At 40.0% G+C, this 27,577-nt stretch overlaps 1 protein-coding gene across 32 annotated transcripts in view; it reads right to left on the bottom strand.

Moving 5' to 3' along the window:
* Window positions 1-27,577, bottom strand: part of Anks1b (ankyrin repeat and sterile alpha motif domain containing 1B) — a 1,100,386-nt gene that overhangs the window by 638,761 nt on the left and 434,048 nt on the right. For all 32 annotated transcript variants that reach the window (XM_030245360.1, XM_006514305.4, XM_006514301.3 and 29 more), the window contains one exon: window positions 26,835-26,971. In XM_030245360.1, coding sequence (XP_030101220.1) covers window positions 26,835-26,971 — 137 coding nt within the window. The remainder of the gene's footprint in view (window positions 1-26,834; window positions 26,972-27,577) is intronic.

The raw sequence follows: 27,577 nt of genomic DNA, 5'->3' as shown, positions 1-27,577 counted from the left end.
AGAAGAATGAAGACCAAAGTGTGGACACTTTGTCCCTTCTTAGAATTGGGAACAAAACACCCATGGAAGGAGTTACAGAGACAAAGTTTGGAGCTGAGATGAAAGGATGGACCATCTAGAGACTGCCATATCCAGGGATCCATCCTATAATTAGCCTCCAAACGCTGACACTATTGCATACATTAGCAAGATTTTGCTGAAAGGACCCTGATATAACTGTCTCTTGTGAGACTATGCCACAGCCTAGCATACACAGAAGTGGATGCTCACAGTCAGCTATTGGATGAATCATAGGGTCCCCAATGGAGGAGCTAGAGAAAGTATGCAAGGAGCTAAAGGGATCTGCAACCCTATAGGTTCATACAACAATATGAACTAACCAGTCCCCCCAGAGCTTGTGTCTCTAGCTGCATATGTATCAGAAGATGGCCTAGTCAGCCATCAGTGGAAAGAGAGGCCCATTGGTCGTGCAAACTTTATATGCCCCAGTACAGGGGAACACCAGGGCCAAGAAGTGGGTGTGGGTGGGTAGGGGAGTGGGGGGGGAGGGTATGGGGGATTTTTGGGATAGCACTGGAAATGTAAATGAAGAAAATACCTAATAAAAAGTAAAAAAGAATAATATAGTTAGTATGGTTTTCATAAAAATTTTCCATTTTCTATTGCACATATTCCTTTGGGAGAAGAGATAACAAACATTCAATATGTTTGAAAAAGCTGAGTGGCAACCTGCAAATATGTGTGTGTGTGTGTGTGTGTTTGTGTGTATGTGTATGTGTGTGTGTGTGTGTATGCATGTATGTGTGTGTGTATATATGTGTGTTGGAATTACCCTACATAGAATAAATGTACGTTGCCCAATTTAAAGCCCAATGCCAGATGCAGGATCCCTTCCTTTAAGTTGTTGGTCAGTGGTATCCTGGATTCTCCCAAACAATATAGGCTATTTTCATTGCTCTTATTTTCAGTTGTCCAACTGAAAGTGACAGTAAGACCCCTACACACAGTGGTCACAGTACACAGAGAAGTCAAGCTGGTATTTACTCAGGAAGCTTCCCTGCTGGCTAGCTTTCATAGTGTACGAATGTATTATGTGGGCTGCTGGGGGACACCAGAGTCACCAACATTCTTACTCATAATCTCTGAACACTGTAAACTGCAGTAATGACTGGTGTGATGACAAGCTATGCCCCAAGTACATGGATGCTGTGGGCAATAACCAGCTCTATGACAGTATTCAAGGCCAGTTCCATGGGAGGAACACATATGATAGATACTATAAATCTTGCTTGAGAGCTCACAGGCCCCAGAAGTGAACCTACTGCTATTATTCCACTAAATGGACATATCAAACTGCCCTCTAAATTAGTATCTCTGTAAGTATATATTACTGAAAATGTCAGACATCATCAGAGGAGGTTCTTTGTGCAGTGGATGATGGTTAATGTGGAGACTTACAACTGGTTAAAGGACAGAGAAAATTGTCAATGGAGTGATCATCCCCAAATGGTACATCGATACCATACCCTTCCACAAGGCTTAGGGACCTTCACAGTAGAAGAGGGAGATGGATTGTAAGAGTCAGAGATCAGGGAGGACCAGAGTGATGCAGTGTCTACAGGACATGAAAGGACCACTCCACTCATGAACTTACATTCAACATGTGAGTTGCCTGCATGAGATCTACACAAAGTCAAGCCATCCAGAATTCAAGCATGGTGGGAAGGGATTCACAAGCTCCACATCTTAATTGAAGTGGTATGGACAGTTGATTGTTTCCAAGGAAAGGAGTACAGGTTTTCTTTAAGAGTGTGGCTTCTAAGCCGGGTGTGGTGGTGCATGCCTTTAATCCCAGCACTTGGGAGGCAGAGGCAGGCGGATTTCTGAGTTCGAGGCCAGCCTGGTCTCCAGAGTGAGTTCCAGGACAGCCAGGGCTACACAGAGAAACCCTGTCTTGAAAAACCAAAACCAAAAAAAAAAAAAAAAAAAAAAAAAAAAAAAAAAAAGAGTGTGGCTCCTAGCTCAACCACACTCCAGTGAATGGCCCTACTCCCTAGCGTATATGAGCTCCACAAATTGGAGTCTTATGGTTTATTTTTTTTTTAAGTACATGAAGTGGGAGTATAGAGGTGTGGGTTGCTCCTGGGAGGGGTTAGGGGTTAGAGAAAGAGTTGAGACTGAATATGACCAAAATCCATTGCCTGCAATTCTCAGAAATTAATAAAATATTTTTAAAATGTAGTCAAATCATGCCATACTTTTGCTTAAAGCCTTAGTGACGTCTAATTGTAGTTGGAGTAAAGTGGACAATTCTTACCATGACTTCACTGGTCTTGTCTCTAATCTACTGAGCCCTGTGCTGTTCTTGTATATACTTCTTGTCTGTTCCTCCATTGTAAGTTGAATTCCCTGTCAGATCTCTTGGATTTGCCCCTTAGAACATTGTCCCAAGGACTCTTCTTTGCTGGTCATTTACCTTTCTTCAAGATCAGTTACCACCTCTTCATAGAAGTCTTTGCTCTAAAGGACTGTCTTTCCCAATTCCCCACAAACCATTTTCTGTTTAGTTCATTCATATGATTTATCACAATCTGTGGTTATAGTAGTCTTTATTATTTACTGGGTCATTGATCATCTACCTCTTTTGGAATATAAGCTCCTAGAACATACACAGAAATAGTAATATGAGTGGAGAAGGGCATCTCAATGGAGACAGCATGGGAAAATGATTATTTTTGTCAATGCTTAGGTCTTACCCTGAAGGAGAAACAGGGTGATAATGGAGAAGTACAAGATATGTTGTATTGGGAAGTGTGGGAATGTGTATTTCCTGGCTCAGTGAGTTGCACTGAGTTAAGTTCACTGGGATGCTAGTTATAAAGAAGAATCTTGTGCCAGAACACAAACAGACTTCCATATACCACTGAGTGAGGAGCATAGATGCTCTCCTGAAGGTAATACAGAAGTTAATGGCCATGCACTATGATCATTCTCTGCCCAGTAGAAAGCTAACATAGATTACCCTTATTGCATCTCCTAACCAACCACATCAAACATAAAAAAGGGTGGAGACTCAGCACTCTCATGGTGAAAGTGGATCGTACAGGGGTCAGCCTCACGTGGACTGTCAAAGCCCATGAAAGTCAGGGAGGAAGTCGCTGGATGATGTATAGTATTCCGGCTAAGTGAAGTTGAATTCCCTGAGGTTATGCTAACCTTAGATATTGGAGATTACCTGAGAATCACACCTGCTCAGACAGTCAAACACGGGGTAGTGGAAACTAGGTTTTTGGTTGTCAGAGAACAGAATTATAAACACAGGAATGAATTCTGTAGTATTTAGATCGAAGCTGCGTTATCCATGGGCGTTCATATTTTTAATATGTAAAGATAGATGTAGAAAAATAGATGTGTTCATTTCTACATATCTTCATAAATGTCCCCATATGCATGCACAGACACACTACACATATTACAAATATTCCCTTCATCCGGTATCCAACTGGTTAGGAGCAACAACCAAGGAGCACTTTGGCGTCCAGCATTTCACATATGAAGGAAACAAAGGTGATTGGGAAGATGGGTGAGTTTTCATATTTGAGACTAGAAAAGTATATACAAGCTAAGTCTAAAACATGAGAAAGTGTTCAAATAATGACAGAGAGATATATCAGAAGTAAAAAAGAGCACTTGTTTTGGCAAGACCCTCAATCATTAAAGTGTTAAAACAATGATAGTGATGGATTGGAACTCACTGGACAAAATAAAAAGCCCATGGCTCTCTGAAGATAATAAAAATATTTTTAAAAGAACTGAATGCTTTTAAAATGAGATAGTAGCATAATTTCAAAGAATCTTTTCATAAAAATTCAAATGTAAATGAGTAAGCAATTTCATAGTGGGGAAGCCTGGAAGATACCACTGTAATTACGTGATTACGGTGAAGATCATAACAACTAAGAGAAATCCAAGTTCAAGTCCCACCTAGTACAACATAATTAAAAAAGTCTTTCTGGCTCTCTCTGATAAAGATTCATATCCTGGATTTAATAAGAGAATATCGAATAAATTTAAGCAGAGAGCCATTCTGGCTGGCTCATTATCTTTAAACAGGTAGAGGATTTCAAAAGTCAAGACAAGACTAGATCTTTGGATGGGATTCTGAGATTACATGTTAGTAATATGCCAAAGGCAATGATGTGATTTTGATGATGAGTGTTCTAGTCAGAGATAAATATCTCACTTTTAAGGAGTAAGTCACTCCTCGTAGCTGATGAGACATCAGGTCTGTGACAACTTAGAAATAGTTCCAAGAGAAGACGTCTTTGCATTGTATCTCCAACTTGGTTATAGCTTTAAAAATGTTTTAAAATACAAAACAACAAGAATCAATAGTAACATAAATGGTACTGTATGGGAAGTACAGAGGATAAATTAGAAGCAGACGAGAAAGAGAGATCTAGGGGAGCCGGTAAGGGAGCTATTTCAGCAATAAAGTCTAAAGGCCTCAGACAGTTGCAGGGAGAGTAGAAGAGGGAGGTTTGAGTCATAGTTAGGAAGCAGAACTGACAGGCTTTGGTGGCTAATTAGATATAGAGAGTGGAGGGATGAGAGGAGCCTAGCGTGACTCAGATTTCCAGCTTGAGATTGACTAGTGCAAAAAAGCATTGACATAAGCAAAGAGGAACAAAGTTTTAGAGACATGACGTTTTGATTCCTGGCAAGCAGAGATGATCTCTTCTAAAACTCTGGGTTATTTGACCAAATGAGATGGGCTGTCCTCTCATTGTTATCTGAACGTCTGTTCTTGTTGGGAGCCGCCCCCACATTCGCCGTTACAAGATGGCGCTGACATCCTGTGTTCTAAGTGGTAAACAAATAATCTGCGCATGTGCCAAGGGTATCTTATGACTACTTGTGCTCTGCCTTCCCCGTGACGTCAACTCGGCCGATGGGCTGCAGCCAATCAAGGAGTGACACGTCCGGGGCGAAGGAGAATGCTCCTTAAGAGGGACGGGGTTTTCGTTTTCTCTCTCTTGCTTCTTGCTCTCTTTTCCTGAAGATGTAAGAATAAAGCTTTGCCGCAGAAGATTCTGGTCTGTGGTGTTCTTCCTGGCCGGTCGTGAGAACGCGTCGAATAACAATTGGTGCCGAATTCCGGGACGAGAAAATCCGGGACGAGAAAAAACTCCGGACTGGCGCAGGAGGGATACTTCATTCCAGAACCAGAACTGCGAATCAAGGTTATAAGGTTCCCGTAACACAGACTGTTGAGAAGGATTCAACTGCCGAATTCAGAACTCATCAGCTGGGGAACGACGGTGATAAAGGTTCCCGTAAAGCAGACTGTTGAGAAGGATTCAACTGCCGAATTCAGAACTCATCAGCTGGGGAACGGAAGTGAGAAATGGCTTTACCAGGTATGTTTGGCCTTGAACTTTTTCTAGTGTTAGGAGCCCTTTTGTTCCTTTTCACATGTTATATAGTGCTTAAGGCAGGGCTAAAAATTCTAGAGGAAATTCAGGACAGTCTATCAGAAGTAAAGCGGAGAGAGAGAGTAGGAGCAAGGAGAAACGGTAAGTATACAGGCCTTTCCAAGGGTCTTGAACCCGAGGAAAAGTTAAGGTTAGGTAGGAATACCTGGAGAGAGATTAGAAGAAAAAGAGGAAAAAGGGAGAAGAAAAAAGATCGATTAGCGGAGGTCTCTAGGAGATACTCGTCACTAGATGAGCTCAGGAAGCCAGCTCTTAGTAGTTCTGAAGCAGATGAAGAATCCTCCTCTGAGGAAACAGACTGGGAGGAAGAAGCAGCCCATTACCAGCCAGCTAATCGGTCAAGAAAAAAGCCAAAAGCGGCTGGCGAAGGCCAGTTTGCTAATTGGCCTCAGGGCAATCGGCTACCAGGTGCACTCCCGCCCTATGCGGAGTCCCCGCCCTGCGTAGTGCGTCAGCCCGTAGTGCGTCAGCAATGCGCAGAGAGGCAGTGCGCAGAAAGGCAGTGCGCAGACTCATTCATTCCCCGAGAGGAACAAAGGAAAATACAACAGGCATTTCCAGTCTTTGAAGGAGCCGAGGGTGGGCGTGTCCACGCTCCGGTAGAATATGTGCAGATTAAATATGGAATCAATGCTAATTTTACCTTGGTGCAGTTAGACAGGCTTGCCAGCATGGCACTAACTCCTGCCGACTGGCAAATGATTGCAAAAGCCGCTCTCCCTAATATGGGCAAATATTTGGAATGGAGATCTCTGTGGCGAGAGGCTGCACAGGCGCAGGACCGAGCAAACGCTGCTGCTTTAACTCCAGAGCAGAGAGATTGGACTTTTGACTTGTTAACGGGTCAGAGAGCTTATTCTGCTGAACCTGATAAGAGGTATCAATGGAAGGTCTTACCACAGGGAATGTCCAATAGTCCTACTATGTGTCAACTTTATGTGCACATGGATGACATCCTCCTGTGCCATAAAGACCTTACCATGCTACAAAAGGCATATCCTTTTCTACTTAAAACTTTAAGTCAGTGGGGTTTACAGATAGCCACAGAAAAGGTCCAAATTTCTGATACAGGACAATTCTTGGGCTCTGTGGTGTCCCCAGATAAGATTGTGCCCCAAAAGGTAGAGATAAGAAGAGATCACCTCCATACCTTAAATGATTTTCAAAAGCTGTTGGGAGATATTAATTGGCTCAGACCCTTTTTAAAGATTCCTTCTGCTGAGTTAAGGCCTTTGTTTAGTATTTTAGAAGGAGATCCTCATATCTCCTCCCCTAGGACTCTTACTCTAGCTGCTAACCAGGCCTTACAAAAAGTGGAAAAGGCCTTACAGAATGCACAATTACAACGTATTGAGGATTCGCAGCCTTTCAGTTTGTGTGTCTTTAAGACAGCACAATTGCCAACTGCAGTTTTGTGGCAGAATGGGCCATTGTTGTGGATCCATCCAAACGTATCCCCAGCTAAAATAATAGATTGGTATCCTGATGCAATTGCACAGCTTGCCCTTAAAGGCCTAAAAGCAGCAATCACCCACTTTGGGCAAAGTCCATATCTTTTAATTGTACCTTATACTGCTGCACAGGTTCAAACCTTGGCAGCCGCATCTAATGATTGGGCAGTTTTAGTTACCTCCTTTTCAGGAAAAATAGATAACCATTATCCAAAGCATCCAATCTTACAGTTTGCCCAAAATCAATCTGTTGTGTTTCCACAAATAACAGTAAGAAACCCACTTAAAAATGGGATTGTGGTATATACTGATGGATCAAAAACTGGCATAGGTGCCTATGTGGCTAATGGTAAAGTGGTATCCAAACAATATAATGAAAATTCACCTCAAGTGGTAGAATGTTTAGTGGTCTTAGAAGTTTTAAAAACCTTTTTAAAACCCCTTAATATTGTGTCAGATTCCTATTATGTGGTTAATGCAGTAAATCTTTTAGAAGTGGCTGGAGTGATTAAGCCTTCCAGTAGAGTTGCCAATATTTTTCAGCAGATACAATTAGTTTTGTTATCTAGAAGATCTCCTGTTTATATTACTCATGTTAGAGCCCATTCAGGCCTACCTGGCCCCATGGCTCTGGGAAATGATTTGGCAGATAAGGCCACTAAAGTGGTGGCTGCTGCCCTATCATCCCCGGTAGAGGCTGCAAGAAATTTTCATAACAATTTTCATGTGACGGCTGAAACATTACGCAGTCGTTTCTCCTTGACAAGAAAAGAAGCCCGTGACATTGTTACTCAATGTCAAAGCTGCTGTGAGTTCTTGCCAGTTCCTCATGTGGGAATTAACCCACGCGGTATTCGACCTCTACAGGTCTGGCAAATGGATGTTACACATGTTTCTTCCTTTGGAAAACTTCAATATCTCCATGTGTCCATTGACACATGTTCTGGCATCATGTTTGCCTCTCCGTTAACCGGAGAAAAAGCCTCACATGTGATTCAACATTGTCTTGAGGCATGGAGTGCTTGGGGGAAACCCAGACTCCTTAAGACTGATAATGGACCAGCTTATACGTCTCAAAAATTCCAACAGTTCTGCCGTCAGATGGACGTGACCCACCTGACTGGACTTCCGTACAACCCTCAAGGACAGGGTATTGTTGAGCGTGCGCATCGCACCCTCAAAGCCTATCTTATAAAACAGAAGAGGGGAACTTTTGAGGAGACTGTACCCCGAGCACCAAGAGTGTCGGTGTCTTTGGCACTCTTTACACTTAATTTTTTAAATATTGATGCTCATGGCCATACTGCGGCTGAACGTCATTGTTCAGAGCCAGATAGGCCCAATGAGATGGTTAAATGGAAAAATGTCCTTGATAATAAATGGTATGGCCCGGATCCTATCTTGATAAGATCCAGGGGAGCTATCTGTGTTTTCCCACAGAATGAAGACAACCCATTTTGGGTACCAGAAAGACTCACCCGAAAAATCCAGACTGACCAAGGGAATACTAATGTCCCTCGTCTTGGTGATGTCCAGGGCGTCAATAATAAAGAGAGAGCAGCGTTGGGGGATAATGTCGACATTTCCACTCCCAATGACGGTGATGTATAATGCTCAAGTATTCTCCTGCTTTTTTACCACTAACTAGGAACTGGGTTTGGCCTTAATTCAGACAGCCTTGGCTCTGTCTGGACAGGTCCAGATGACTGACACCATTAACACTTTGTCAGCCTCAGTGACTACAGTCATAGATGAACAGGCCTCAGCTAATGTCAAGATACAGAGAGGTCTCATGCTGGTTAATCAACTCATAGATCTTGTCCAGATACAACTAGATGTATTATGACAAATAACTCAGCAGGGATGTGAACAAAAGTTTCCGGGATTGTGTGTTATTTCCATTCAGTATGTTAAATTTACTAGGGCAGCTAATTTGTCAAAAAGTCTTTTTCAGTATATGTTACAGAATTGGATGGCTGAATTTGAACAGACCCTTCGAGGCTTGCCATCATTCAGGTCAACTCCACGCGCTTGGACCTGTCCCTGACCAAAGGATTACCCAATTGGATCTCCTCAGCATTTTCTTTCTTTAAAAAATGGGTGGGATTAATATTATTTGGAGATACACTTTGCTGTGGATTAGTGTTGCTTCTTTGATTGGTCTGTAAGCTTAAGGCCTAAACTAGGAGAGACAAGGTGGTTATTGCCCAGGCGCTTGCAGGACTAGAACATGGAGCTTCCCCTGATATATCTATGCTTAGGCAATAGGTCGCTGGCCACTCAGCTCTTATATCTCACGAGGCTAGTCTCATTGCACGAGATAGAGTGAGTGTGCTTCAGCAGCCCGAGAGAGTTGCAAGGCTAAGCACTGCAATGGAAAGGCTCTGCGGCATATATGAGCCTATTCTAGGGAGACATGTCATCTTTCATGAAGGTTCAGTGTCCTAGTTCCCTTCCCCCAGGCAAAACGACACGGGAGCAGGTCAGGGTTGCTCTGGGTAAAAGCCTGTAAGCCTAAGAGCTAATCCTGTACATGGCTCCTTTACCTACACACTGGGGATTTGACCTCTATCTCCACTCTCATTAATATGGGTGGCCTATTTGCTCTTATTAAAAGAAAAAGGGGGAGATGTTGGGAGCCGCCCCCACATTCGCCGTTACAAGATGGCGCTGACATCCTGTGTTCTAAGTGGTAAACAAATAATCTGCGCATGTGCCAAGGGTATCTTATGACTACTTGTGCTCTGCCTTCCCCGTGACGTCAACTCGGCCGATGGGCTGCAGCCAATCAAGGAGTGACACGTCCGGGGCGAAGGAGAATGCTCCTTAAGAGGGACGGGGTTTTCGTTTTCTCTCTCTTGCTTCTTGCTCTCTTTTCCTGAAGATGTAAGAATAAAGCTTTGCCGCAGAAGATTCTGGTCTGTGGTGTTCTTCCTGGCCGGTCGTGAGAACGCGTCGAATAACATGTTCTCTGGTTTCATTGTTCCATAAGAAATAACATTCTTGATCCATTTTTCCAGTCTTTACTTATTTTACTTACTTACTCCTAAAGAGATAGAGGTACTTAAATACATTTGGGGTATAAACTACATAAACCCATAACCGCCTTTCTTTGCCTCCACTCTCCAGAGCGAGTCCACAAGTATAATGAGCATGTTGTCTGTTCTTTGGGATATGCTCTCTGCTCCTCTGTGGTAAAGGCCCCCTATAGGTTATCCAGATATGCCCATGATTGGAATACACACTTGACTGGAGAGAAAAATTACAACAAGGCCATTCAACAACCTACCTAGAATGGCATTATGCATTTAGTTCTACAAATGGTTTTTAAAAAATCAAGATATTTGTTTCCTGTTTCCTGTCACTCCCTTGCTTTGGAATCTTGAAGATTGAGGTGGTTATCTGTCTTTCAAACTCCAACAGTGTGCAGTTTTTGTTCCTCATTTAATCTGTATAATAAAGTGTTTAAAACACAAGAAAATCAAGAAGAGGGAAAACCAACGGTGGATACTTCATTCCTCCTTAGAATTGGGAACAAATTACCCATGAAAGGAGTTACAGAGTCAAAGTTTGGAGCTAAGACGAAAGGATGGACTATCCAGAGACCAGCCCACCCAGGGATCCATCCCATAATCAGCCACCAAACCCAGAAACTATTGCATATGCCAGCAAAATTTTGCTGAAGGGACCCTGGTATAGCTGTCTCATATGAGGCTATGCCAGTGCCTGGCAAATATAGAAGTGGATGCTCACAGTCATCTATATAAGATGGTACACAGGGCCCCCAATGGAGGAGCTAGAGAAAGTACACAAGGAGCTGAAGGGGTGTGCAACCCTATAGGTGGAACAACAATATGAACTAACCAGTACCCCCGGAGCTCGTGTTTCTAGCTGCATATGTAGCAGAAGATGGCCTAGTCGGCCATCACTGGGAAGAGAGACCCCTTGGTATTGCAAACTTTATATGCCCCAGTACAGGGGAATGCCAGGGCCAAGAAGTGGGAGTGGGTGGGTAGGGGAGGAGGGCGGGGGAGGGTATAGGAAACTTTCAGGATAGCATTTGAAATGTATATAAAGAAAATATTTAATAAAAAAAGATAACCCATTCTAGCTACTTGTTTCTCAATTTTAGACAGTTAACAAAAACTGATTTCAAACTTATTTTTCAACATAGCAAAAAAACCAACATACAAGGCCTGGAGAGATGACTTAGTAGTTAAAATCACTGTGTGCTCCTCCAGAGGTCCTGAGTTCAATCCCTAGTAACTTCATGGTGGCTCATATAATCTATAGTGTGATTTGATGCCCCCTTCTGGCATGCAGGTGTACAAGGAGAGTACTCAGGTACATTAAATTAACAAATAAATAAATATATATAAGTAAACAAACCTTTAAAAATACAACACACATTTGTACCTCTCTTTATACGTAATATTGGAATCATAATGGACCTATCTATATCACATGGTTGTTCCAAGGATTAAAGTATAGGCTGCAAGTATAACCCTCTGTAACATATTAATAAAGGATATAGTTGTTGCTGAGTCTGAGTGCTCTCTTTCTCAAGAGTGTGAAAGTCTGTAAGGTGAATAAAAGAAAAAACCAAACCAGAATAAAATTGTTAAGATTGGTACTACATATGCATATGAAATTCCTTAGATCATATTTCTTGAGTTGAGACTTGTGGCTCACTACTCATGAAGTACATCTATGAGTTTCCAGAGTCAGTAGTGGGGAAAGAGTCTGGAAAAAATATCTCCTTTGGTGAGAAACTTTAACCACAGACACATCTCTCATATAGTTGACCATGAAAACCTTTCTACTAAGAGCATTTCTCATAGAATAAATAGTGCTAAACAATAGGGTGTTTGACTAAGAGGAGGATAAACCAGGCAGTGGTGCCACACACCTTTAATCCTAGCACTAAGGAGGTGGATCTCTATGAGTACAAGGCCAGCCTGATCTACAGTGAGTTCCAGGATAGCCAGGGTTTCACAGAGAAACCCTGTCTTAAAAACAAATGAACAAGCAAGCAAACAAATTAAAAAAAAAAAAAAAAGGAAAAGGGTAGACTCCTGGTTTAATATGACACCTTAATTTATTAGAAGCTCTAATGGTAAATTCTACACTGCATTAAGTCAAAGGACTTCAAATACTTTGCTCTTCCCATCTTTCCTTTGTGGGACACACACATACACACTCATATACTAATTCACCTTTAACTCTTCCGTAAGTCTAAAATCCAATTTGAGCACTCTCTCAGTCGATAGTTTTCTCCGATAGAATCCTCACCTCTGCTCACCTAAGTAAGGCAAATAATACCGGACACAGATTATGTATCAGGCAGTGGTTCTACAAGTTGAGGGTTTCATTTTATTATTATTATTATTAAATTAAGGACACAGTTTCTAATTCTCATGGAACGCCCACTGGAGTTGGAAAGAAATGTGACAAAAAAATACAATGCTTGTTCAAAAGCAAAATGCTATGAGGCATTAAAAATGCTATAGCATAGAGGAGACAGAGAATGAAGTATAGCTGCTTCCTTATATTCAAGAGGGAAAGCATCGCTTATAAAGTAACACTTGGGTAATGAGCTGAAGGAAGGATAACAATAAGCCATGACCGCGTCCATATAGATATTCCATACAATCAACAACTAATAGCAAAACCCTAAAGTAGGAGCTACTTGGCAATTCATGAAAGACAGCAGGGCAGGACTGAAATGAGCTGAGGAGAGTGGATGCTGACAGCCTAAGTAAGACATTACGGAGAGAAGGAAATTACCCGTGCTGTTATATACCTTTGCTTTGAAATGGAAGATCGATCTGGTGAATGTGACCGGATTTACATGGCTGCCTGTTGACTTGTGAAAAGGCAAAAGGAACACAGTGATTAATGCCCAAAAAACAAGACAGAAAGATTTTCCAAAGTTCCCAGATAAAAGATGTAAATGGCCAATCAGCCATGAAAGTAACACAGGAAAGTAACACAGGGAAGAGAACAAGAAGGGCCTTGCTTTAAAAGTATATTTAAATAGCATGTTGGTGCTGAATTAGAGAATATACATGAATTGGAATATGCTTATTGCTGAGCAGTGGTGGCGCACACCTTTAATCCCAACACTTGGGAGGCAGAGGCAGGAGAATTTCTGAGTTCGAGGCCAGCCTGGTCCACAGAGTGAGTTCCTGGCTACACAGAGAAACCCTGTCTTGAAAAACCACAAAAAGAAAGAAAGAATGAAATATGCTTATTAAAGATATCACTAGTATACAATGAGTATATGTAATAAAAAAGCTCTAAAATGAATAAAGAGGGGGCTGACTTTGAAACTATTTGGTTTCAAGCTACCTTATCATCCATAAAGATTCGTAAGGATATTCTGAGCTTTTGGACTAATATCCACTATCAGTGAGTGCATACCATGTGTGTTCTTTTGTGACTGGGTTACATCATTCAGGATGGTATTTTCTAGTTTTATCCATTTGCTGAAGAATTTCATGAATCCTTTGTTTTAACAGCTGAGTACCCAAGATACAATTCACAAACCACATGAAGCTCAAGAGAAAGGAAGACCAAAGTGTGGGTGTTTCAATCCTTCTTAGAAGGGGTAACAAAATACTCATGGGAGCAAATATGGAGACAAAGTATGGAGCAGACACTGAAGGAAAGGCCATCCAGAGACCTGGGGATCTATCCCTTATACAGTCACCAAATGCAGACACTATTGTGGAAGCCAAGAAGTGCATGCTGACAGAGTCTGGTATAGCTGTTCCTTGAGAAGCTCTGCCAGAGCCTGGCATATATAGAGGTGGATGCTCACAGTCAACAATTGAACTGATCACAGGGTCCCCAGTGGAGGAGTTAGAGAGGACTGAAGGAGCTGAAGGGGTATGCAACCCCATAGAAAGAACAACAATATCAACCAACCAGACCGCCCACGGTCTAAACCACCAACCAAGGAGTATACAAGGAGGGACCCATGGCTCCAGACACATATGTAGCAGAGGATGGCCCTGTCAGGAATCAATGGGAGAAGAAGCCCTTGATCCTGTGAAGGCTCAATGCCCCAATGTAGGGAATGTGAGAGCAGGGAGGTGGGAGTGAGTGGGTGGGTGGGTGGGTGGATGGAGGGAAAACCCTCATAGAAAAAGGAGGAGTAGGATGGGATAGGGAGTTCCTGGGAGTAGGGAATCAGGAAAGGGGATAACATTTGAAATGTAAATAAATAAAATATTCAATAAGAAAAGATTCATAAGGATACTACAGCATTTTTGCTCATGAGGGCAATATTAAGTTGATATTTAGTATATTAAAATCAATACTGGGCTATATATATAATGTACATGCACAGATGAACGTTCCATTAGTCACCAGAGGCTACACATACTATATAGCTTCTATAGCTTCTGAAAAACTTTGCAGTCATGGAAAAAAAAAAAAGCAAATCACTGTTGTACTAAAGGAAAGTAGTTATGACATCACAGACTTTGAGAGTGTTACAGATGACCAAGCAAGCTGTAGCTTATGCTGGGAGCTGACTTCTGAGACAGTGAACTGTTGGACTGAATATGGGATGTAGAGGAAGAAATGAATGACAGATGGGGTGTGACGAATATGAAGCTTAGCACTGTTTTCTTTAAAAGCTTGTTGGGCAGCCCACTAGTATTTCGCGGTGCCTTTAGAACATGAGGCTGGAGTTCAGCGAGGTGGTGAGGGTTAGATATATAAACTCAGAGCATTCCATAGCTTTTCAGGTTGGACATGAGGTGAGGGTACATATGGGATGGAGAAGAAAGGGGCTCCAAGGATGACTCCCGGGAGCTTGAGCAATGAATTCCACTAATGAAATTCAAAAAAGCCCCCTTAGTGCACAGGCTCCCAATCATTAAAGGGTTTCTTAGAGTGCAGTCTATATTTTAGTCTTTGTCACATTAAAAATCATTACTTAATCTGCCCAGCATATGGTCAGTATTCAAATATGTATTGGAAATGAATTAATCAAGAATAGTGCATACTGGGATTCTCTCATTGCTGAATTCTGGGACTTTCTAAATTGGCATAGAAAATGATTAGCTTCAGGTTCCTATATTAGGTTTACTGTTCACTGAGTCGTCACGTTAGTTCATGTGACTGTAGTGGCAAAAGTAATTGGAAACTTTACAATTTAACCAGAGCAATCAACAAGTTACCTAACAGGAAAGATGGAATTAGATTTCAAATTATAGTCTGCCACCTGTGACATTAAAGAAATAATGACAACCCTACTTTCTAGACATTTTACCTTTTTCAAGGAAAAATTTCCTAGAAAACTCTGTCATCTATGCAGACAACCTAGAGAGGTGCTCTAGGGTAAAGGCATGCCAAAAAGAAAAAAAAGGAAAGCCATCCAGTGACATCTTTATACACATTGAAAGAAGAACAGTGAATAGGAGAAAAACTCAACGCTAATGCCATGGTGCAATCCATGGGAATCTAGATCATAGTAATTTAAGAAATTAATTTGTTAAAATGCATGTTTTTAATCTGAGAAAGTATAAATAACAAATAGTTACCCTTTGGTTTTACTCAAACTCCCAGTTTCTGTGGTTCATACTTCATGAGGCTTTCGTATGCTAATGTTGCTAAGAAATAAGATGCTGGACATCATGACCATTCCTCATCAATGTTCTCTCTGGTAGATTTAGATGACCAAGAGAACTCAGAAAGGCTCTCAGATATGTACTCTAAAATCTGACGCTGTGATGTTTACAGCCAATATATTATTGATAGCTACTTCCCTGGCCCTCACGTTGCTGAACAACAAACAGAAGGTCAGAGAGGTTATGCAGAGGGTGTGTGATGGAACACACCCTCTATCAATTATAAGATAAAGGTACCAACAGGCAAAATTTTGAGTGGTCCTCCATGAGTTTCCTCAATATAACCTACCTTGGAAAACTGGGTTAAACATACACACAGATAGTTTCCAACTTGCAATGGTTTGAATGAACAACTTCTGAATTTTTTTGAATGGCATAAATCACCCATTAGAAACCATAGCTAGAATTTTGAATCTTCATCTATTTCCAAACAATGATGTACGCGATGACCCTCTCTCAAGAGACCAGGATGTGGCAGCAGGTCACAGGTCTGAGTCAGTTACTTATGCACGCCTCCTGCTAAGCTGTATAGTTCCCTAGGCTTGACGTAGTCAGTGAAGTTTTGATTTCTATTTTCCATTTAAAGGGGTTATCAGTCTGTTCCACACTGTAAGGCCAGGACCTTGTGCGCTAGCCTTCAGATGAATTTAATTGGTTTTGGATGGAGCTTAACTATTTTTTAGAAAAGCTCCTTAGGGAATCCTAATTTGTGGAGAATTGCTGATGTATTGGTAGGTCCAACAGACTTCTTTTTTTCTCACTTTTTCTTTCTAAATTTTACCTATGATTATTAGGTTAATGTTGATTGGCAACCATCTCTTCTAGCCCAGCTTTTGTTTTAAGACTTCAAACAAAGGACACAACCTCTGTGTTTCCCTCCTTTGGGCTATAAACTTTGGCTATCCATGTTTCTGCTCATCTTTCTTTTTTCCAGTCCATTATTCTCCTCTCAAACTTCATCCCTCTGGAATATGAATGCACAACCTTGATCATTTTCTCCCCAATGAGCTAATTAACATTAATAGAAAGATTATTGACATTGAGGATTCAGAGTTCTTCCAGTCAGTGGCTGTGTCACATTGAGAAAATTATTCAACCTCTCTAAGACTCAGGCCCAATTATTAAAATAAAGAAAAAGTACCATTTTCTCATAGCATTTTTATGAAAAATAAATGAAATATATGCTCTCTATATAATAGAAATGGTTTAATATTCAATAATAAACATTTGGAGACTGCTCTTTTGAAGACCTTTTGTTCTTTTGATCCTTTTGGTCTAATTCATTGCAATATTCTGTTTTCCCCCAATTATATGACTTGGCTTTTTACATGCCCACTCTTGCTTTTAATTTTAAGATTGAACATATGCATTCCATAACCCTACAGTGCCGAGGGAAATATTATTCTAGACTTGGCAAGAGTTTTCTATAATCTTGGTTCAGAATTCTATTAAATAATGGCAGAAGGAGATGACATTTAAGATAGTTATTAAACCAACTTGTTGTTAGCTTGCTGAGAACACACAAAGTCTAGCAGAATATCCTTTAGGTTGACATGTCACCTAATCTAACCAGAGTCCCCTCTGTTCAAGTCTATCCTTATCTCTCTTAATATAGTTCCCAAACACTATTCAGTCTCTCCGAATTATTCTTCATTCTTGATACCCTCATATCTTGGATAGCAAAGCATCTGTCTACCATGGATACTTTATCCAGGGTCTCATCTGCATTCAGCACTACAGAAATAAAATAACATATTATTTTTTTTGAACAATCACTATTACATAAGTGCACAGTTATATTAACATGGATTTTCTTAAGGATGTAAAATATGTGATGGAGATGTAGTTCAGTAAAAGAACTCTTGACCAATAAGCCCAAGACCTTGCACTCAAAACCTAGCACCTGAAAACAAAGAAATCCTGAAAGATGTTTTGCTATGACATAAAGACGAGAGGGGAAATTATATGTTTATCGCATACAGACAAAAATAGTTGGAAAAGCTGTTACTGGACCACCAACCAAAGAATACACATGGAGGGACTCATGGCTCTGGCCGCATATGTGGTAGAGGATGGCCTTGTTGGACATAAGTTGAAGAAGAGGCCCTTGGGCCTGAGGGTGTTTGATGCCCCAGTGTAGGGGAATGCCAGGAAGGGAAGACAGGAGTGGGTGGGTGGGTAGGGGAGCACCCTCATTGAGGCAGGGGTGGGGTGATGGTATAGGGGGTCTCCAAAGGGGAGACCTGGAACCTGGAAACATTTGAAATGTAAATAAAGAAAATATCCAATTAAAAAAAATTCTCAACAAGCCAGGAGTAACCTCATCCCTAAACAAAAGTTCATGCTACCCGTTCATGTTGACACAATAAATTCTTTCTCCCACAGGTAGGAAACAAGGCAGAGATTTTTAGAGTTGCCACATCATCATATGATTTCTACTGGAGTCATAATTAGAAGAAAAGGAAGAAATTGCATGAATTTTATAAAAGCAAAGGTGAACTGTCATGATCCTAAGTTAACATCAGAGAGCCCTGTGGAAAGCACTGTTTATACCAGCAAAACCTAGGCCCTCTGCACTGCTGTGCAGCTTGGTGTTCTTGGGGGACTTCTAACAGTGGGAACATGGGCTGTCTCTGATTTTTCTGCTGCCTTTGGGACTTTCCTCCTACTTGGATGCCCTGTCCAGCCTTAATACAAAGGGAGGTGCCCAGTCTTAATGCAACTCGATATGATATATTTGGGTGATATCAATGGGGAAGCCTGCCCTTTTCAGAAGATTAACAGAGGAGTGGATGTTGGGGAACTGAAGGGAGTTGTGGTGGAGGTACTGGGAGGAGAGGAGGGAGGGGAAACTGATGTCAGGATGTAAATGATAATAATAATAATAATAATAATAATAATAATATGATGATGATGATGATGATGATAAAAGCAAAATCAACTATAACCTAACACACAACATAAAATTTAATTGATTTTTTAAGTACCAACAACATTTAGGAATAGTAAAAATAGTTAAAATCCAAAAAATATTATTTATCTTAGTGAGTAAAGTCTTTATCTTGGTAGTCAAAACCAAATCTTGACTCCTAATTAACATATAAGATAGCCTAAGTAGATTATAAACCTGATCTTAGATTAAACATGATAAAAAAAAAAACTTCTACAATAAAATGTGGGAGAATATATCATATACCAGACAAAAAACAAGTAACTAGAAAAGAAAACTAAAATTATATTCATCAATAGTACACATAATAATGTGTAGCCAAATTAGAGACTGTAAGGGAATAGTCACAATACATGTGTCAGCCAATGGATTCAAATCTTTGGGAGTTACAAGAGAACGTATGCATTAGTACTCTCAACCAAAAATTAAAAAGTTGGAAAATTCCATTAAAAATGAAGAGAAGTATGTACAATAGCAACAGAAAAGGCACTTAATGTCATTAGTCACCAGAAAAATTTAAACCATACTGATGAATCATTTCACGTTCATAAGGATGGCTAAAATAAAAATGATCATCAAGTTTAGCTGTAGAGAAACTAAAATTGTCATATATTGCTATTGGTGGTTATAAAATGTAGTGACTGCTTTAAACTAACTATAGGAAAGTTAATTATAAAATTATCTACCTTAAGCTGAATCATCCAACTCATGAAAACGTATAAAAACATACAAATGTATTTCATGTGTAATCGTGAACAACACAACTCACAGCATGCATAAGACCTGTAAAGCTCAAACTCGCTAAAAATTCTAATATGAAGTAGGAAGGGCTCCTATGTCCCTACTGCTATGTCCCTATTGGCTGGAGGAGGGAGGTCACTTTTCTCTGGAGGGTGAGCACTAGTAGGTTACCCATGCTCCAATGGATGACACCACACACTCATGCATATATGAGCAGCAACAACTGGACTCAGTGTTATTTTATTTATGTGTGTGTGTGTGTGTGTGTGTGTGTGTGTGTGTGTGTGAAATTGGGAAGAAGATAAATTGGGGGATTAAGAGAGTTGTTTGGGGGAAGGAAGCGGGGAATGGATCTCATCAAGAAACATTGTACACAATTTTCAAAGAATAAATTTAAAGGCAGAACAACTACAACAAAACAACAAACAAGCTAAACCAAGCTCTAATCAACAGGAAAGCAAAGAAACAAATTGTAGTATATTAATCCAATGGAATACTATTCAGTTAGAAAAAAAAAAAAACCCAGTAACTTGGGTGGATTTCAAAAGGATTCCGTTTACATAAAATCTAATAATAGATTATTTTAATCTGCAGCATGAAACCAACATGAGGCAGAAATGAGGGAGATTTCCTGGTAAGGGCCAGGAGGAATCTCTGGAGTGATGGCCACCTCTCCTTTCTGCTTTGAGCAAGATTACACCCACAGGCACACCAGACTTAGTGTGAATCTGTTCACTTATGATCTGTGCATTTTATTGGAAGGGTTGTAAGGCTTTTACCATGAAACATTAAAAAAATAAAAACATTTTACTTCTTTTACTTAACATCCTCCAAGGTCATATATGTCATCAACAGGACATGATTGTCTTCATTTGTATGGTTGGATGCTGCTCTATCATGTGTATAGACATCTTTTTTTCTATCCATTTCACTCACTGAATGAATCCTTAGGTTGGTTCTCTATGTTGGCTACTTGGACTAACGTTGCCATAGCACGGAACACAGATCTCTCATTACCCAACTGACTTTATATCTACACCCAGTCAGAGAGCTATGGAAGAATATGGTAAGTTCTCTTATTTGGTACTCAAAATTTTAGCTTCCAAGGAGCTTCCACACAGATCTCTATAATAGCTACATTAATTTACACTTCTACTCACACTGTACAAGAGTCCAGGTTATCTTTGCCAATGCTTATCATTCCCACTCTCTCTGATAATAGCCAATTTTAAAGGAATAAGGTGGTATCTGATTATGATTTTAATTCGCATTTCCCTGACAATTAGTGATGTCAAGCCAGACACAGAAAGGTAACTGTTGTACAATTTCACTTTTCTATGGAATACAAGAATAAATAATCTCACTGATATACAGATCAGAATAGTGGGTACCAGTGGCCAGGGTGGGTAGAGATAAAGTAGTATTGAAAGATGCTAATCACAGATAAATATTTATAGTTAGATAGAAGTAAGTTCAAGAAAGCTTTCTAGACCATGGTGACTATGTAAGTGGTAACATATTGGATACGCAATGCTAAGGCAGAGGATGCTAAATGTTCTTAACACAAAATGATGGAAGGGAAGGCATTTATTAACGACATTGGTTTTCTACCTCACAAAGTATTTATTCGTCTAAATGTACTACTGTAGATTATAAATACATACGATTTTATACATCAGTTTAGGAACAAAAAGTCAAATTTAAGCAATATGTAATTATTTAGTGGAAAGAAAATTGGCATGTCAATGCACCCACTTAATTTTTCAAAAGGTTTTTCTTTCCCAAGTATTTTTAAGTGTAAAAATCATTCATTCTATTCTTTTCAGGTAGAAGTCTGTGGGTTATTCTAAACAGAAAAACTCAGCCTCGTAGGTTAATATTTTCGAGGGAAACAAAGAGAAGCCAGTACCATATAAATATTTCAGTTCTTATTAATTAAAAATAGGATGTTTCACAATCTGGAGGCTTTTAAGACATGAAAGGACCCAAAGAAATGTAGGTGAGGAGATCAAACAGTACTGTGAAACCAGCAGCTGCGACTTAGGTAGTTAATAAACAGGCAGAGCAAAAACAACTTCAGTAGAAGACTCTGGAAAGTCTGAGGCTTGCAGGTAATTAACATGCTAATCAGAACACCTGCAATGCTGTGTCTCTCTCTCTCTCTCTGGAAGCAAGGGTTCCATGGTTGCAAAGGATTCTCTCCATATAGACTTAGAATCCAGACTTAGCTGGGTAAAGATGTGCATGAAGCCAAGGAAATAAGTGGTCTAGCTCCTGCTACCTAAGCAACATCCATTTTCTGTGAATAGGGTCAAGTTTACCCTCCAGCTCACATGTTCACATATTCCTCCCATGGTCAAAGAATGCACAAGGAAGGAAATACAAATTGATAAGGTTTGTGTCTTAGTAGGGGTTTCTATTCCTGCACAAACATCATGACCAAGAAGCAATTTGGGGAGGAAAGGGTTTATTCGGCTTACACTTCCATACTGCTGTTCATCACCAAGGAAGTCAGGACTGGAACTCGAGCAGGTCAGAAAGCAGGAGCTGATGCAGAGGCCATGGAGGGATGTTCTTTACTGACTTGCTTCCCCTGGCTTGCTAAGCCTGCTCTCTCATAGAACTCAAGACTGCCAGCCCAGAGATGGCACCACCCACAAGGGGCCTTTCCCCCTTGATCACTAATTGAGAAAATGCCCCATAGCTGGATCTCACGGAGGCACTTCCCCAACTGAAACTCCTTTCTCTGTGATAACTCCAGCCTGTGTCAAGTTGACACACAAAACCATCCAGTAAAGTTTGTATATATTCTTTAATTTTAAAGCTTATTTATTTATTGATTTTGTGTGTGTGTGTGTGTGTGTGTGTGTGTGTGTGTGTGTGTGTGTGTGTGTGTGTCTGTGTGTCTGTGTGTGTGTGCATGTGGGGGTCAGAAGACAACTTTTGGGAATCAATTCCTTCCACCATCTGAGAACTGAATCAAAGGTCTCTTACCTCTAGTTTTAAAAGTGTAACTCTACCTCAACTATGTTGTTGATTTATTATTTGTGCTAAGAATGTAGCTCAGTGGTAGAACCATTTCATACCATGAACTAGGCCATGCCTTTGATTTCCCACTTTAAAAAAAAATTGTTAGTAAATGGATCCAAAGTGCTTAAATACCCAGAGTGATTCTAACCAGATTTCTTATATTTCCAGACACAAACCTAAAATCACAAATGCTTTAGAGGATTAACTCGTACTTACAATATAGGTACTTATATAAGCTAGCCAATAAATACCTTTTCTTTAGAACAATATTTCATCCCTGACTATGGCTATTTGAATGCACACTGGAGACTTCTGTTCCACCATCTATCCATCATTCTTGCAGAGCTTCTGGTTTCCAAACCCTGTCTTGAAACTAGCAGTCTTTCATTAATTTGATGTTGGCTATAGGCTTGCTGAATATTGCTTTTTTTTTTTTTTTTATGTTTAGGCATGCCCTTTGTATCGCTGATCTCCCCAGAATTTTTATCATGAAGGGATGTTGGGTTTTGTCAAAGACTTTTTCTGCATATTAAGAGATGATCATAATTTTTCTTTCAGTTTGTTTATATGGTGGATTATATTTATTGATTTCTGTATCTTAAACTATCCGTGCATCTCTTCGATGAAGTTTACTTGACCATAATAGATGATCTTTTTGATGTGTTCTTGGATTCTGTTTGCAAATATTTTATTGGGCATTTTTGAATCTATGTTCTTAAGTACTCTCTTATATATAATAGTCAGAAACTGGAAACAATCTAGATATCCCTCAACAGAAAAACTGAGAAAGAAAATGTGGTACATTTTCACAATGGATTATTATTCAGCTATTAAAAAATATGAAAATTTCAGGCAAATGGATGGAACTAAAAAATATCCTGACTAAGGTAACTCAGACTTAGAAAGATAAATATGGCATGTATTCACTTATACATGGAAATTATCCATTAAATAACTGATAACCAACCTACAATCTATAGACCTAGAGAGGTTAGCTATAGAGGAAGGACTAGAGGGAGAACACATGAATCGAATCTCCCTGGGAGAGGGAAATAGAATAGATTTTACAAAGGGACTGAGGGCAAGTGGGGATGTGAACAAGAGGATCAGGTGAGGAGGAGAGGGGAGATAGAGAAGGGGAGAAGACAGGTAGAATTGAGAGGCATTTAAGGGATGATATCTCTTGTCACTAAACAACGCTTCAGGACTGAATTGAATTGTTGGTCTAAAGGTCCATGAAAATCCTCAAACAACCCAGGTTGCGGCTAAGACAGTGAGTTTCTCTTTCCAAATTGACAGTGAGGTCTCATTACCAAAGATAACACTCACACAATTCACTGAACATGGAAAATCCAGCTGGTGCCTATATAGAACCTTCATGACCCTGTGCTCTAGTGCCTTTGGATCAGAAAGGTACTCTTCAGGCTACCAAAAGAGAAATGTAAACACCACCTCAGCCCCCAAACCTCTAACATACAACCCGTCCTGCCTGCAACATATACTAAGCACTGGTGGCATAGAACTTGTGGGAGTAGCCAACCAATGTCTGATTTGGTGTAAGGTCTACTTCACAAGATGGAACCCATACCCAACCCTGTTTGGATGACCAAGAACCAGAGATTAGATAGCCCAGAGACCTGGGTCAAAACAAACACCACTGGTCTAAAAAACAGTATCATAAAATGACTCTTAAGGATATTCTACTATACTTATAGATCAGTGCTTTGCTCGGCAGTCATCAGAGAAAATTCTTCCTCCTGCAGATAAGACACATGCAGAGACCCACAGCCAGACATTACAAAGAGAAAGGTCTTGGAACACATAGCTCCAAATGGGATGTCACCATCAAATCCCTCCCCTCAGAGTTCAGGGTGGCAGAAAGAGTGTTAGATCCAAAGAGAATGGAGAGACACCAGGAGAACAAGCCCTCTAAGTCAACCAGCAAAGCTCATATAAACTTATGAAGTAGCTGAAGCAGAGTGCACGGGGCCTATACATACATGTCCATGTTCACGTGAACATAACATACATAAAATATCTCTTAGTCTAGTATTCTTATGGGACTCCTGAAAGTGTGAAACAGTGGATCTTTGATTCTTTTGTCTTCTCTTGGGTTCTTTTCCTTCTGTTCATTTGTCTTGTCCAGCCCTGATAGTTTCTGTTTTATCTTATATTTCATTTTAGCATGCTTGGTTGTTATCTCTTAGAAGCCTGTTCTTTCCTAATGAGAAAGGAGGAGAGGAGGGAGGGGAAACTATAATCAGGATATATTATGAGAGAAGAATTTATTTTCAGTAAAAGGAAAAAATGAGGGAAAAAGAATATAAATGAACAATCTTAACCCGTTATTCTTTCATGATTATGTCCATGTGAATTTTATATTTCTGTCTACAATGACTGAGGACTAATGAGCCCCAGGAATCATAAGGGGAACAGAACAGGAGTAGACTCAAGGTACAATTTCTGCTAGCTCTAGTTTTCTTAAAAGTTTTCAAATATCCCATCCTGAACTAATAAGTAGAGATTACTTTTTATTTTTTTGAAACAAGGTTTTACTGTGTAGTTCATGCTGGTCTGAAATTCACTAGGCTATCCATGACCTCAGATCCTTCTGCCTCTCAAGTACTGGGATTAAAGGTGTGTACCACCCATGCCTGATAAAAGTTTTGGATTTTGTTTAATTTTCGCTAAAAGATAATTATAGCATTTTTTCCTTTGTCCCTCCAACCCTCCCATAATCTCTGTTAAGCCCCCTGAAATCTATCTCCTATTTTTGAATAATTATTGTTGTAACACACCATATGTGTGTGTGTGTGTTTGTATCTGTATGCAATGTGCTGCTTTCACATCTTGTTGCTTGCATGTAAATCATTTCAGGGTGGATCACTTGGTGCTGGATAACTGACTAGGGGTCTAATCCCTGGGGAAGACTAATTCTTCCTCTCGTTTGGTGGGGAATCCTTACCCAGTATCTCTCAAGAATCTGTTTTTCATTCAGGAATGACTAAGAAAATTTAAATTAGATGGTTTATATCATGATTAAAAATAACGAATATTTAATAATGTATTTTAATAACATATGTTGAACAGCATCTTAGATATGTGCATAAGAACAAATGGTTTTAATGTAAGTGCTGGAATTGTGTTAAGTACATAGCCATACCAAAGCCCTTGGATAGAGACTGAGAAGCAGTGAGCACAAGTGTGGCACCCACCATTGGAATCCGGGTTTGGTGTTTCTTGCTTCGACCAAGTAGACTGAGGTGGGATGCTTGAAAACATTTTCTTACTCTGCAGACTGAGGTATTATAACGTAACCTGTGCCTAAACAACGCTACATGTGTACATTAGGTTGTCAAAAAGATGACTCACACAGTCTCCTGAGGAGATTTTAATCACTGAATAGGACTGGATGAAATAGCTGTTATAGTAAAAGAAAGCAAAGGAGCTCCCTAGAAGGTAGCCAGTTTCAACCCATTAGAACCCCAGTATGTTTCAACTTCAGCCTACAACTTCCCTGGGAATCAATGATGTTTAAATGAAATCATTTATACAAAAGCCTTCTACAAACTACACTGGGATATGGAGTTGAAATGCTATTGAGAATGAGACTGTCATAAAATAATCTAAAGCAAGTTATAAGAAAGAATGCTATTTATTAAAGCAATTGTTGCTTGCATAGTCATAGATATGACTGCACTGCAGCCTGGCTTCTGGGTCTATTCGTGTTCTGTGTCTCAGCAATGCAGAAAGGCATTGATTGGATCCTAAGTACCCCCTCTCTTGGATTTTATGAAGCCCATTCAGAAAGAGCCAGGTTGAGAACACCACCAATTCCATGTTCTAGGTCCATCTGTTGGCAAAAATATAATGCAAACAGCTTTATAAGTGCTATTTTCAATGAAATATCACAGAACAGCTTGTCCCAATGATATTTCTAAAGCTTGCCTGCAAACCGCCTACTGGGAAATCCGACAGAAAGAGAAGGGGGATGAGGGGGGAAAACATTCAGGCAAGTGACAGGAATGGGAAAAAGAACAAAAGGTAAAGGCAGATTACCAAGACCGTGAACCCCGGAGGACAATACAGAGACTGGGTAGTGTGGTACCCAACACAGGGGTGGGGCAATGGAGAGCAACTGCATCAGCTCACTGGGGTTGGGGATAGAAAAACCAGCACAAACAGTGTGCCCACAGAAAGCTTCAGAACACAGTAGCAGATCAACAACCACAGCCTCATAAATGCTCAGAGGAAAATGTGAAACAGCCATTTTTCCAGGCTTCATTGAATCCCTCTCATAATATAAAAGTTCATTTTCCAAGAGCTAATAGAGAGTGCAGTGTCTATTATGAACTTCATAGGAAGCAAACAGCCTATTTGGAATCTCTTTCTCTTAATGTAAAAAAATCTATTCTATATTACATAATAGCCCCAGCATTGAAGTACAGTGTTTTACACGTATTAGTTCAGAACCAAGCAACCAAGCGTTACAGAGCAGGCAATGTCCTCCTGGGTACTTACTTACCTGAGGTCGGATAACTTTTACGATATTTTTTAGGGCAGTATCTGGGGATGGAGGTGAGCAGTCAGGTGTTGGGCCTGTAGAGCTGTTTCTATGGTGACTAGTTCCTGGAGCAGTAATTGCTACCTCAGAGGCATTATCTGTGAACAAAAATAGAACTGCCATGAACTTAATCAGTCAGTTTACCCCTCAAGACTTGAAATTATTTTCATGAACATGAGATGATATTTCAACTTAAAGCTGATATCAATTATAATATCATAATTAAGACTATGCTCAGTGGTGTATTTTTTATTTAAAAATACTGATTGTTCTGTTTTCCTTCAAGATGGTGAATATTAATGCTTGTAGTGTAATTCCTGAATGAATGAGCAATATTCAGTTTATTATAATGACATCATCCTCCACAGCCCCTAATACCACCATCATCACTATATGAAAGGCCATCTCCTTATTTGAAAATTAATAGTTTTGAAATGATGAAACTGGCCAACAAGTTCCAATCTTTCTATTGAAAGCCCATTTTTATTATGTAGGAATTTCATATCTACTTGATTCCTAAAATCCAAACTCAAGCCCCTAAGATAACTTTGCCCAGATAGCCCTAGATCACAGAACTTTTAATTAAAAATCAAACCTGACATTTGTATAGGACATAAACAAACACTATTATCCCTAGAAGGCAATCATATAAACCACTATGTTCAAAATTAAAATGAATGAAATTTCAGGATCTAAATGAACTT

The sequence above is a fragment of the Mus musculus genome, chromosome 10 (genome assembly GCF_000001635.26).
Source record: "Mus musculus strain C57BL/6J chromosome 10, GRCm38.p6 C57BL/6J".
In the NCBI taxonomy this organism is placed as follows: domain Eukaryota; kingdom Metazoa; phylum Chordata; class Mammalia; order Rodentia; family Muridae; genus Mus; species Mus musculus.
The sequence above is the reverse complement of the archived record's forward strand: the minus strand, read 5'-3'. Positions and strand labels throughout refer to the sequence as shown.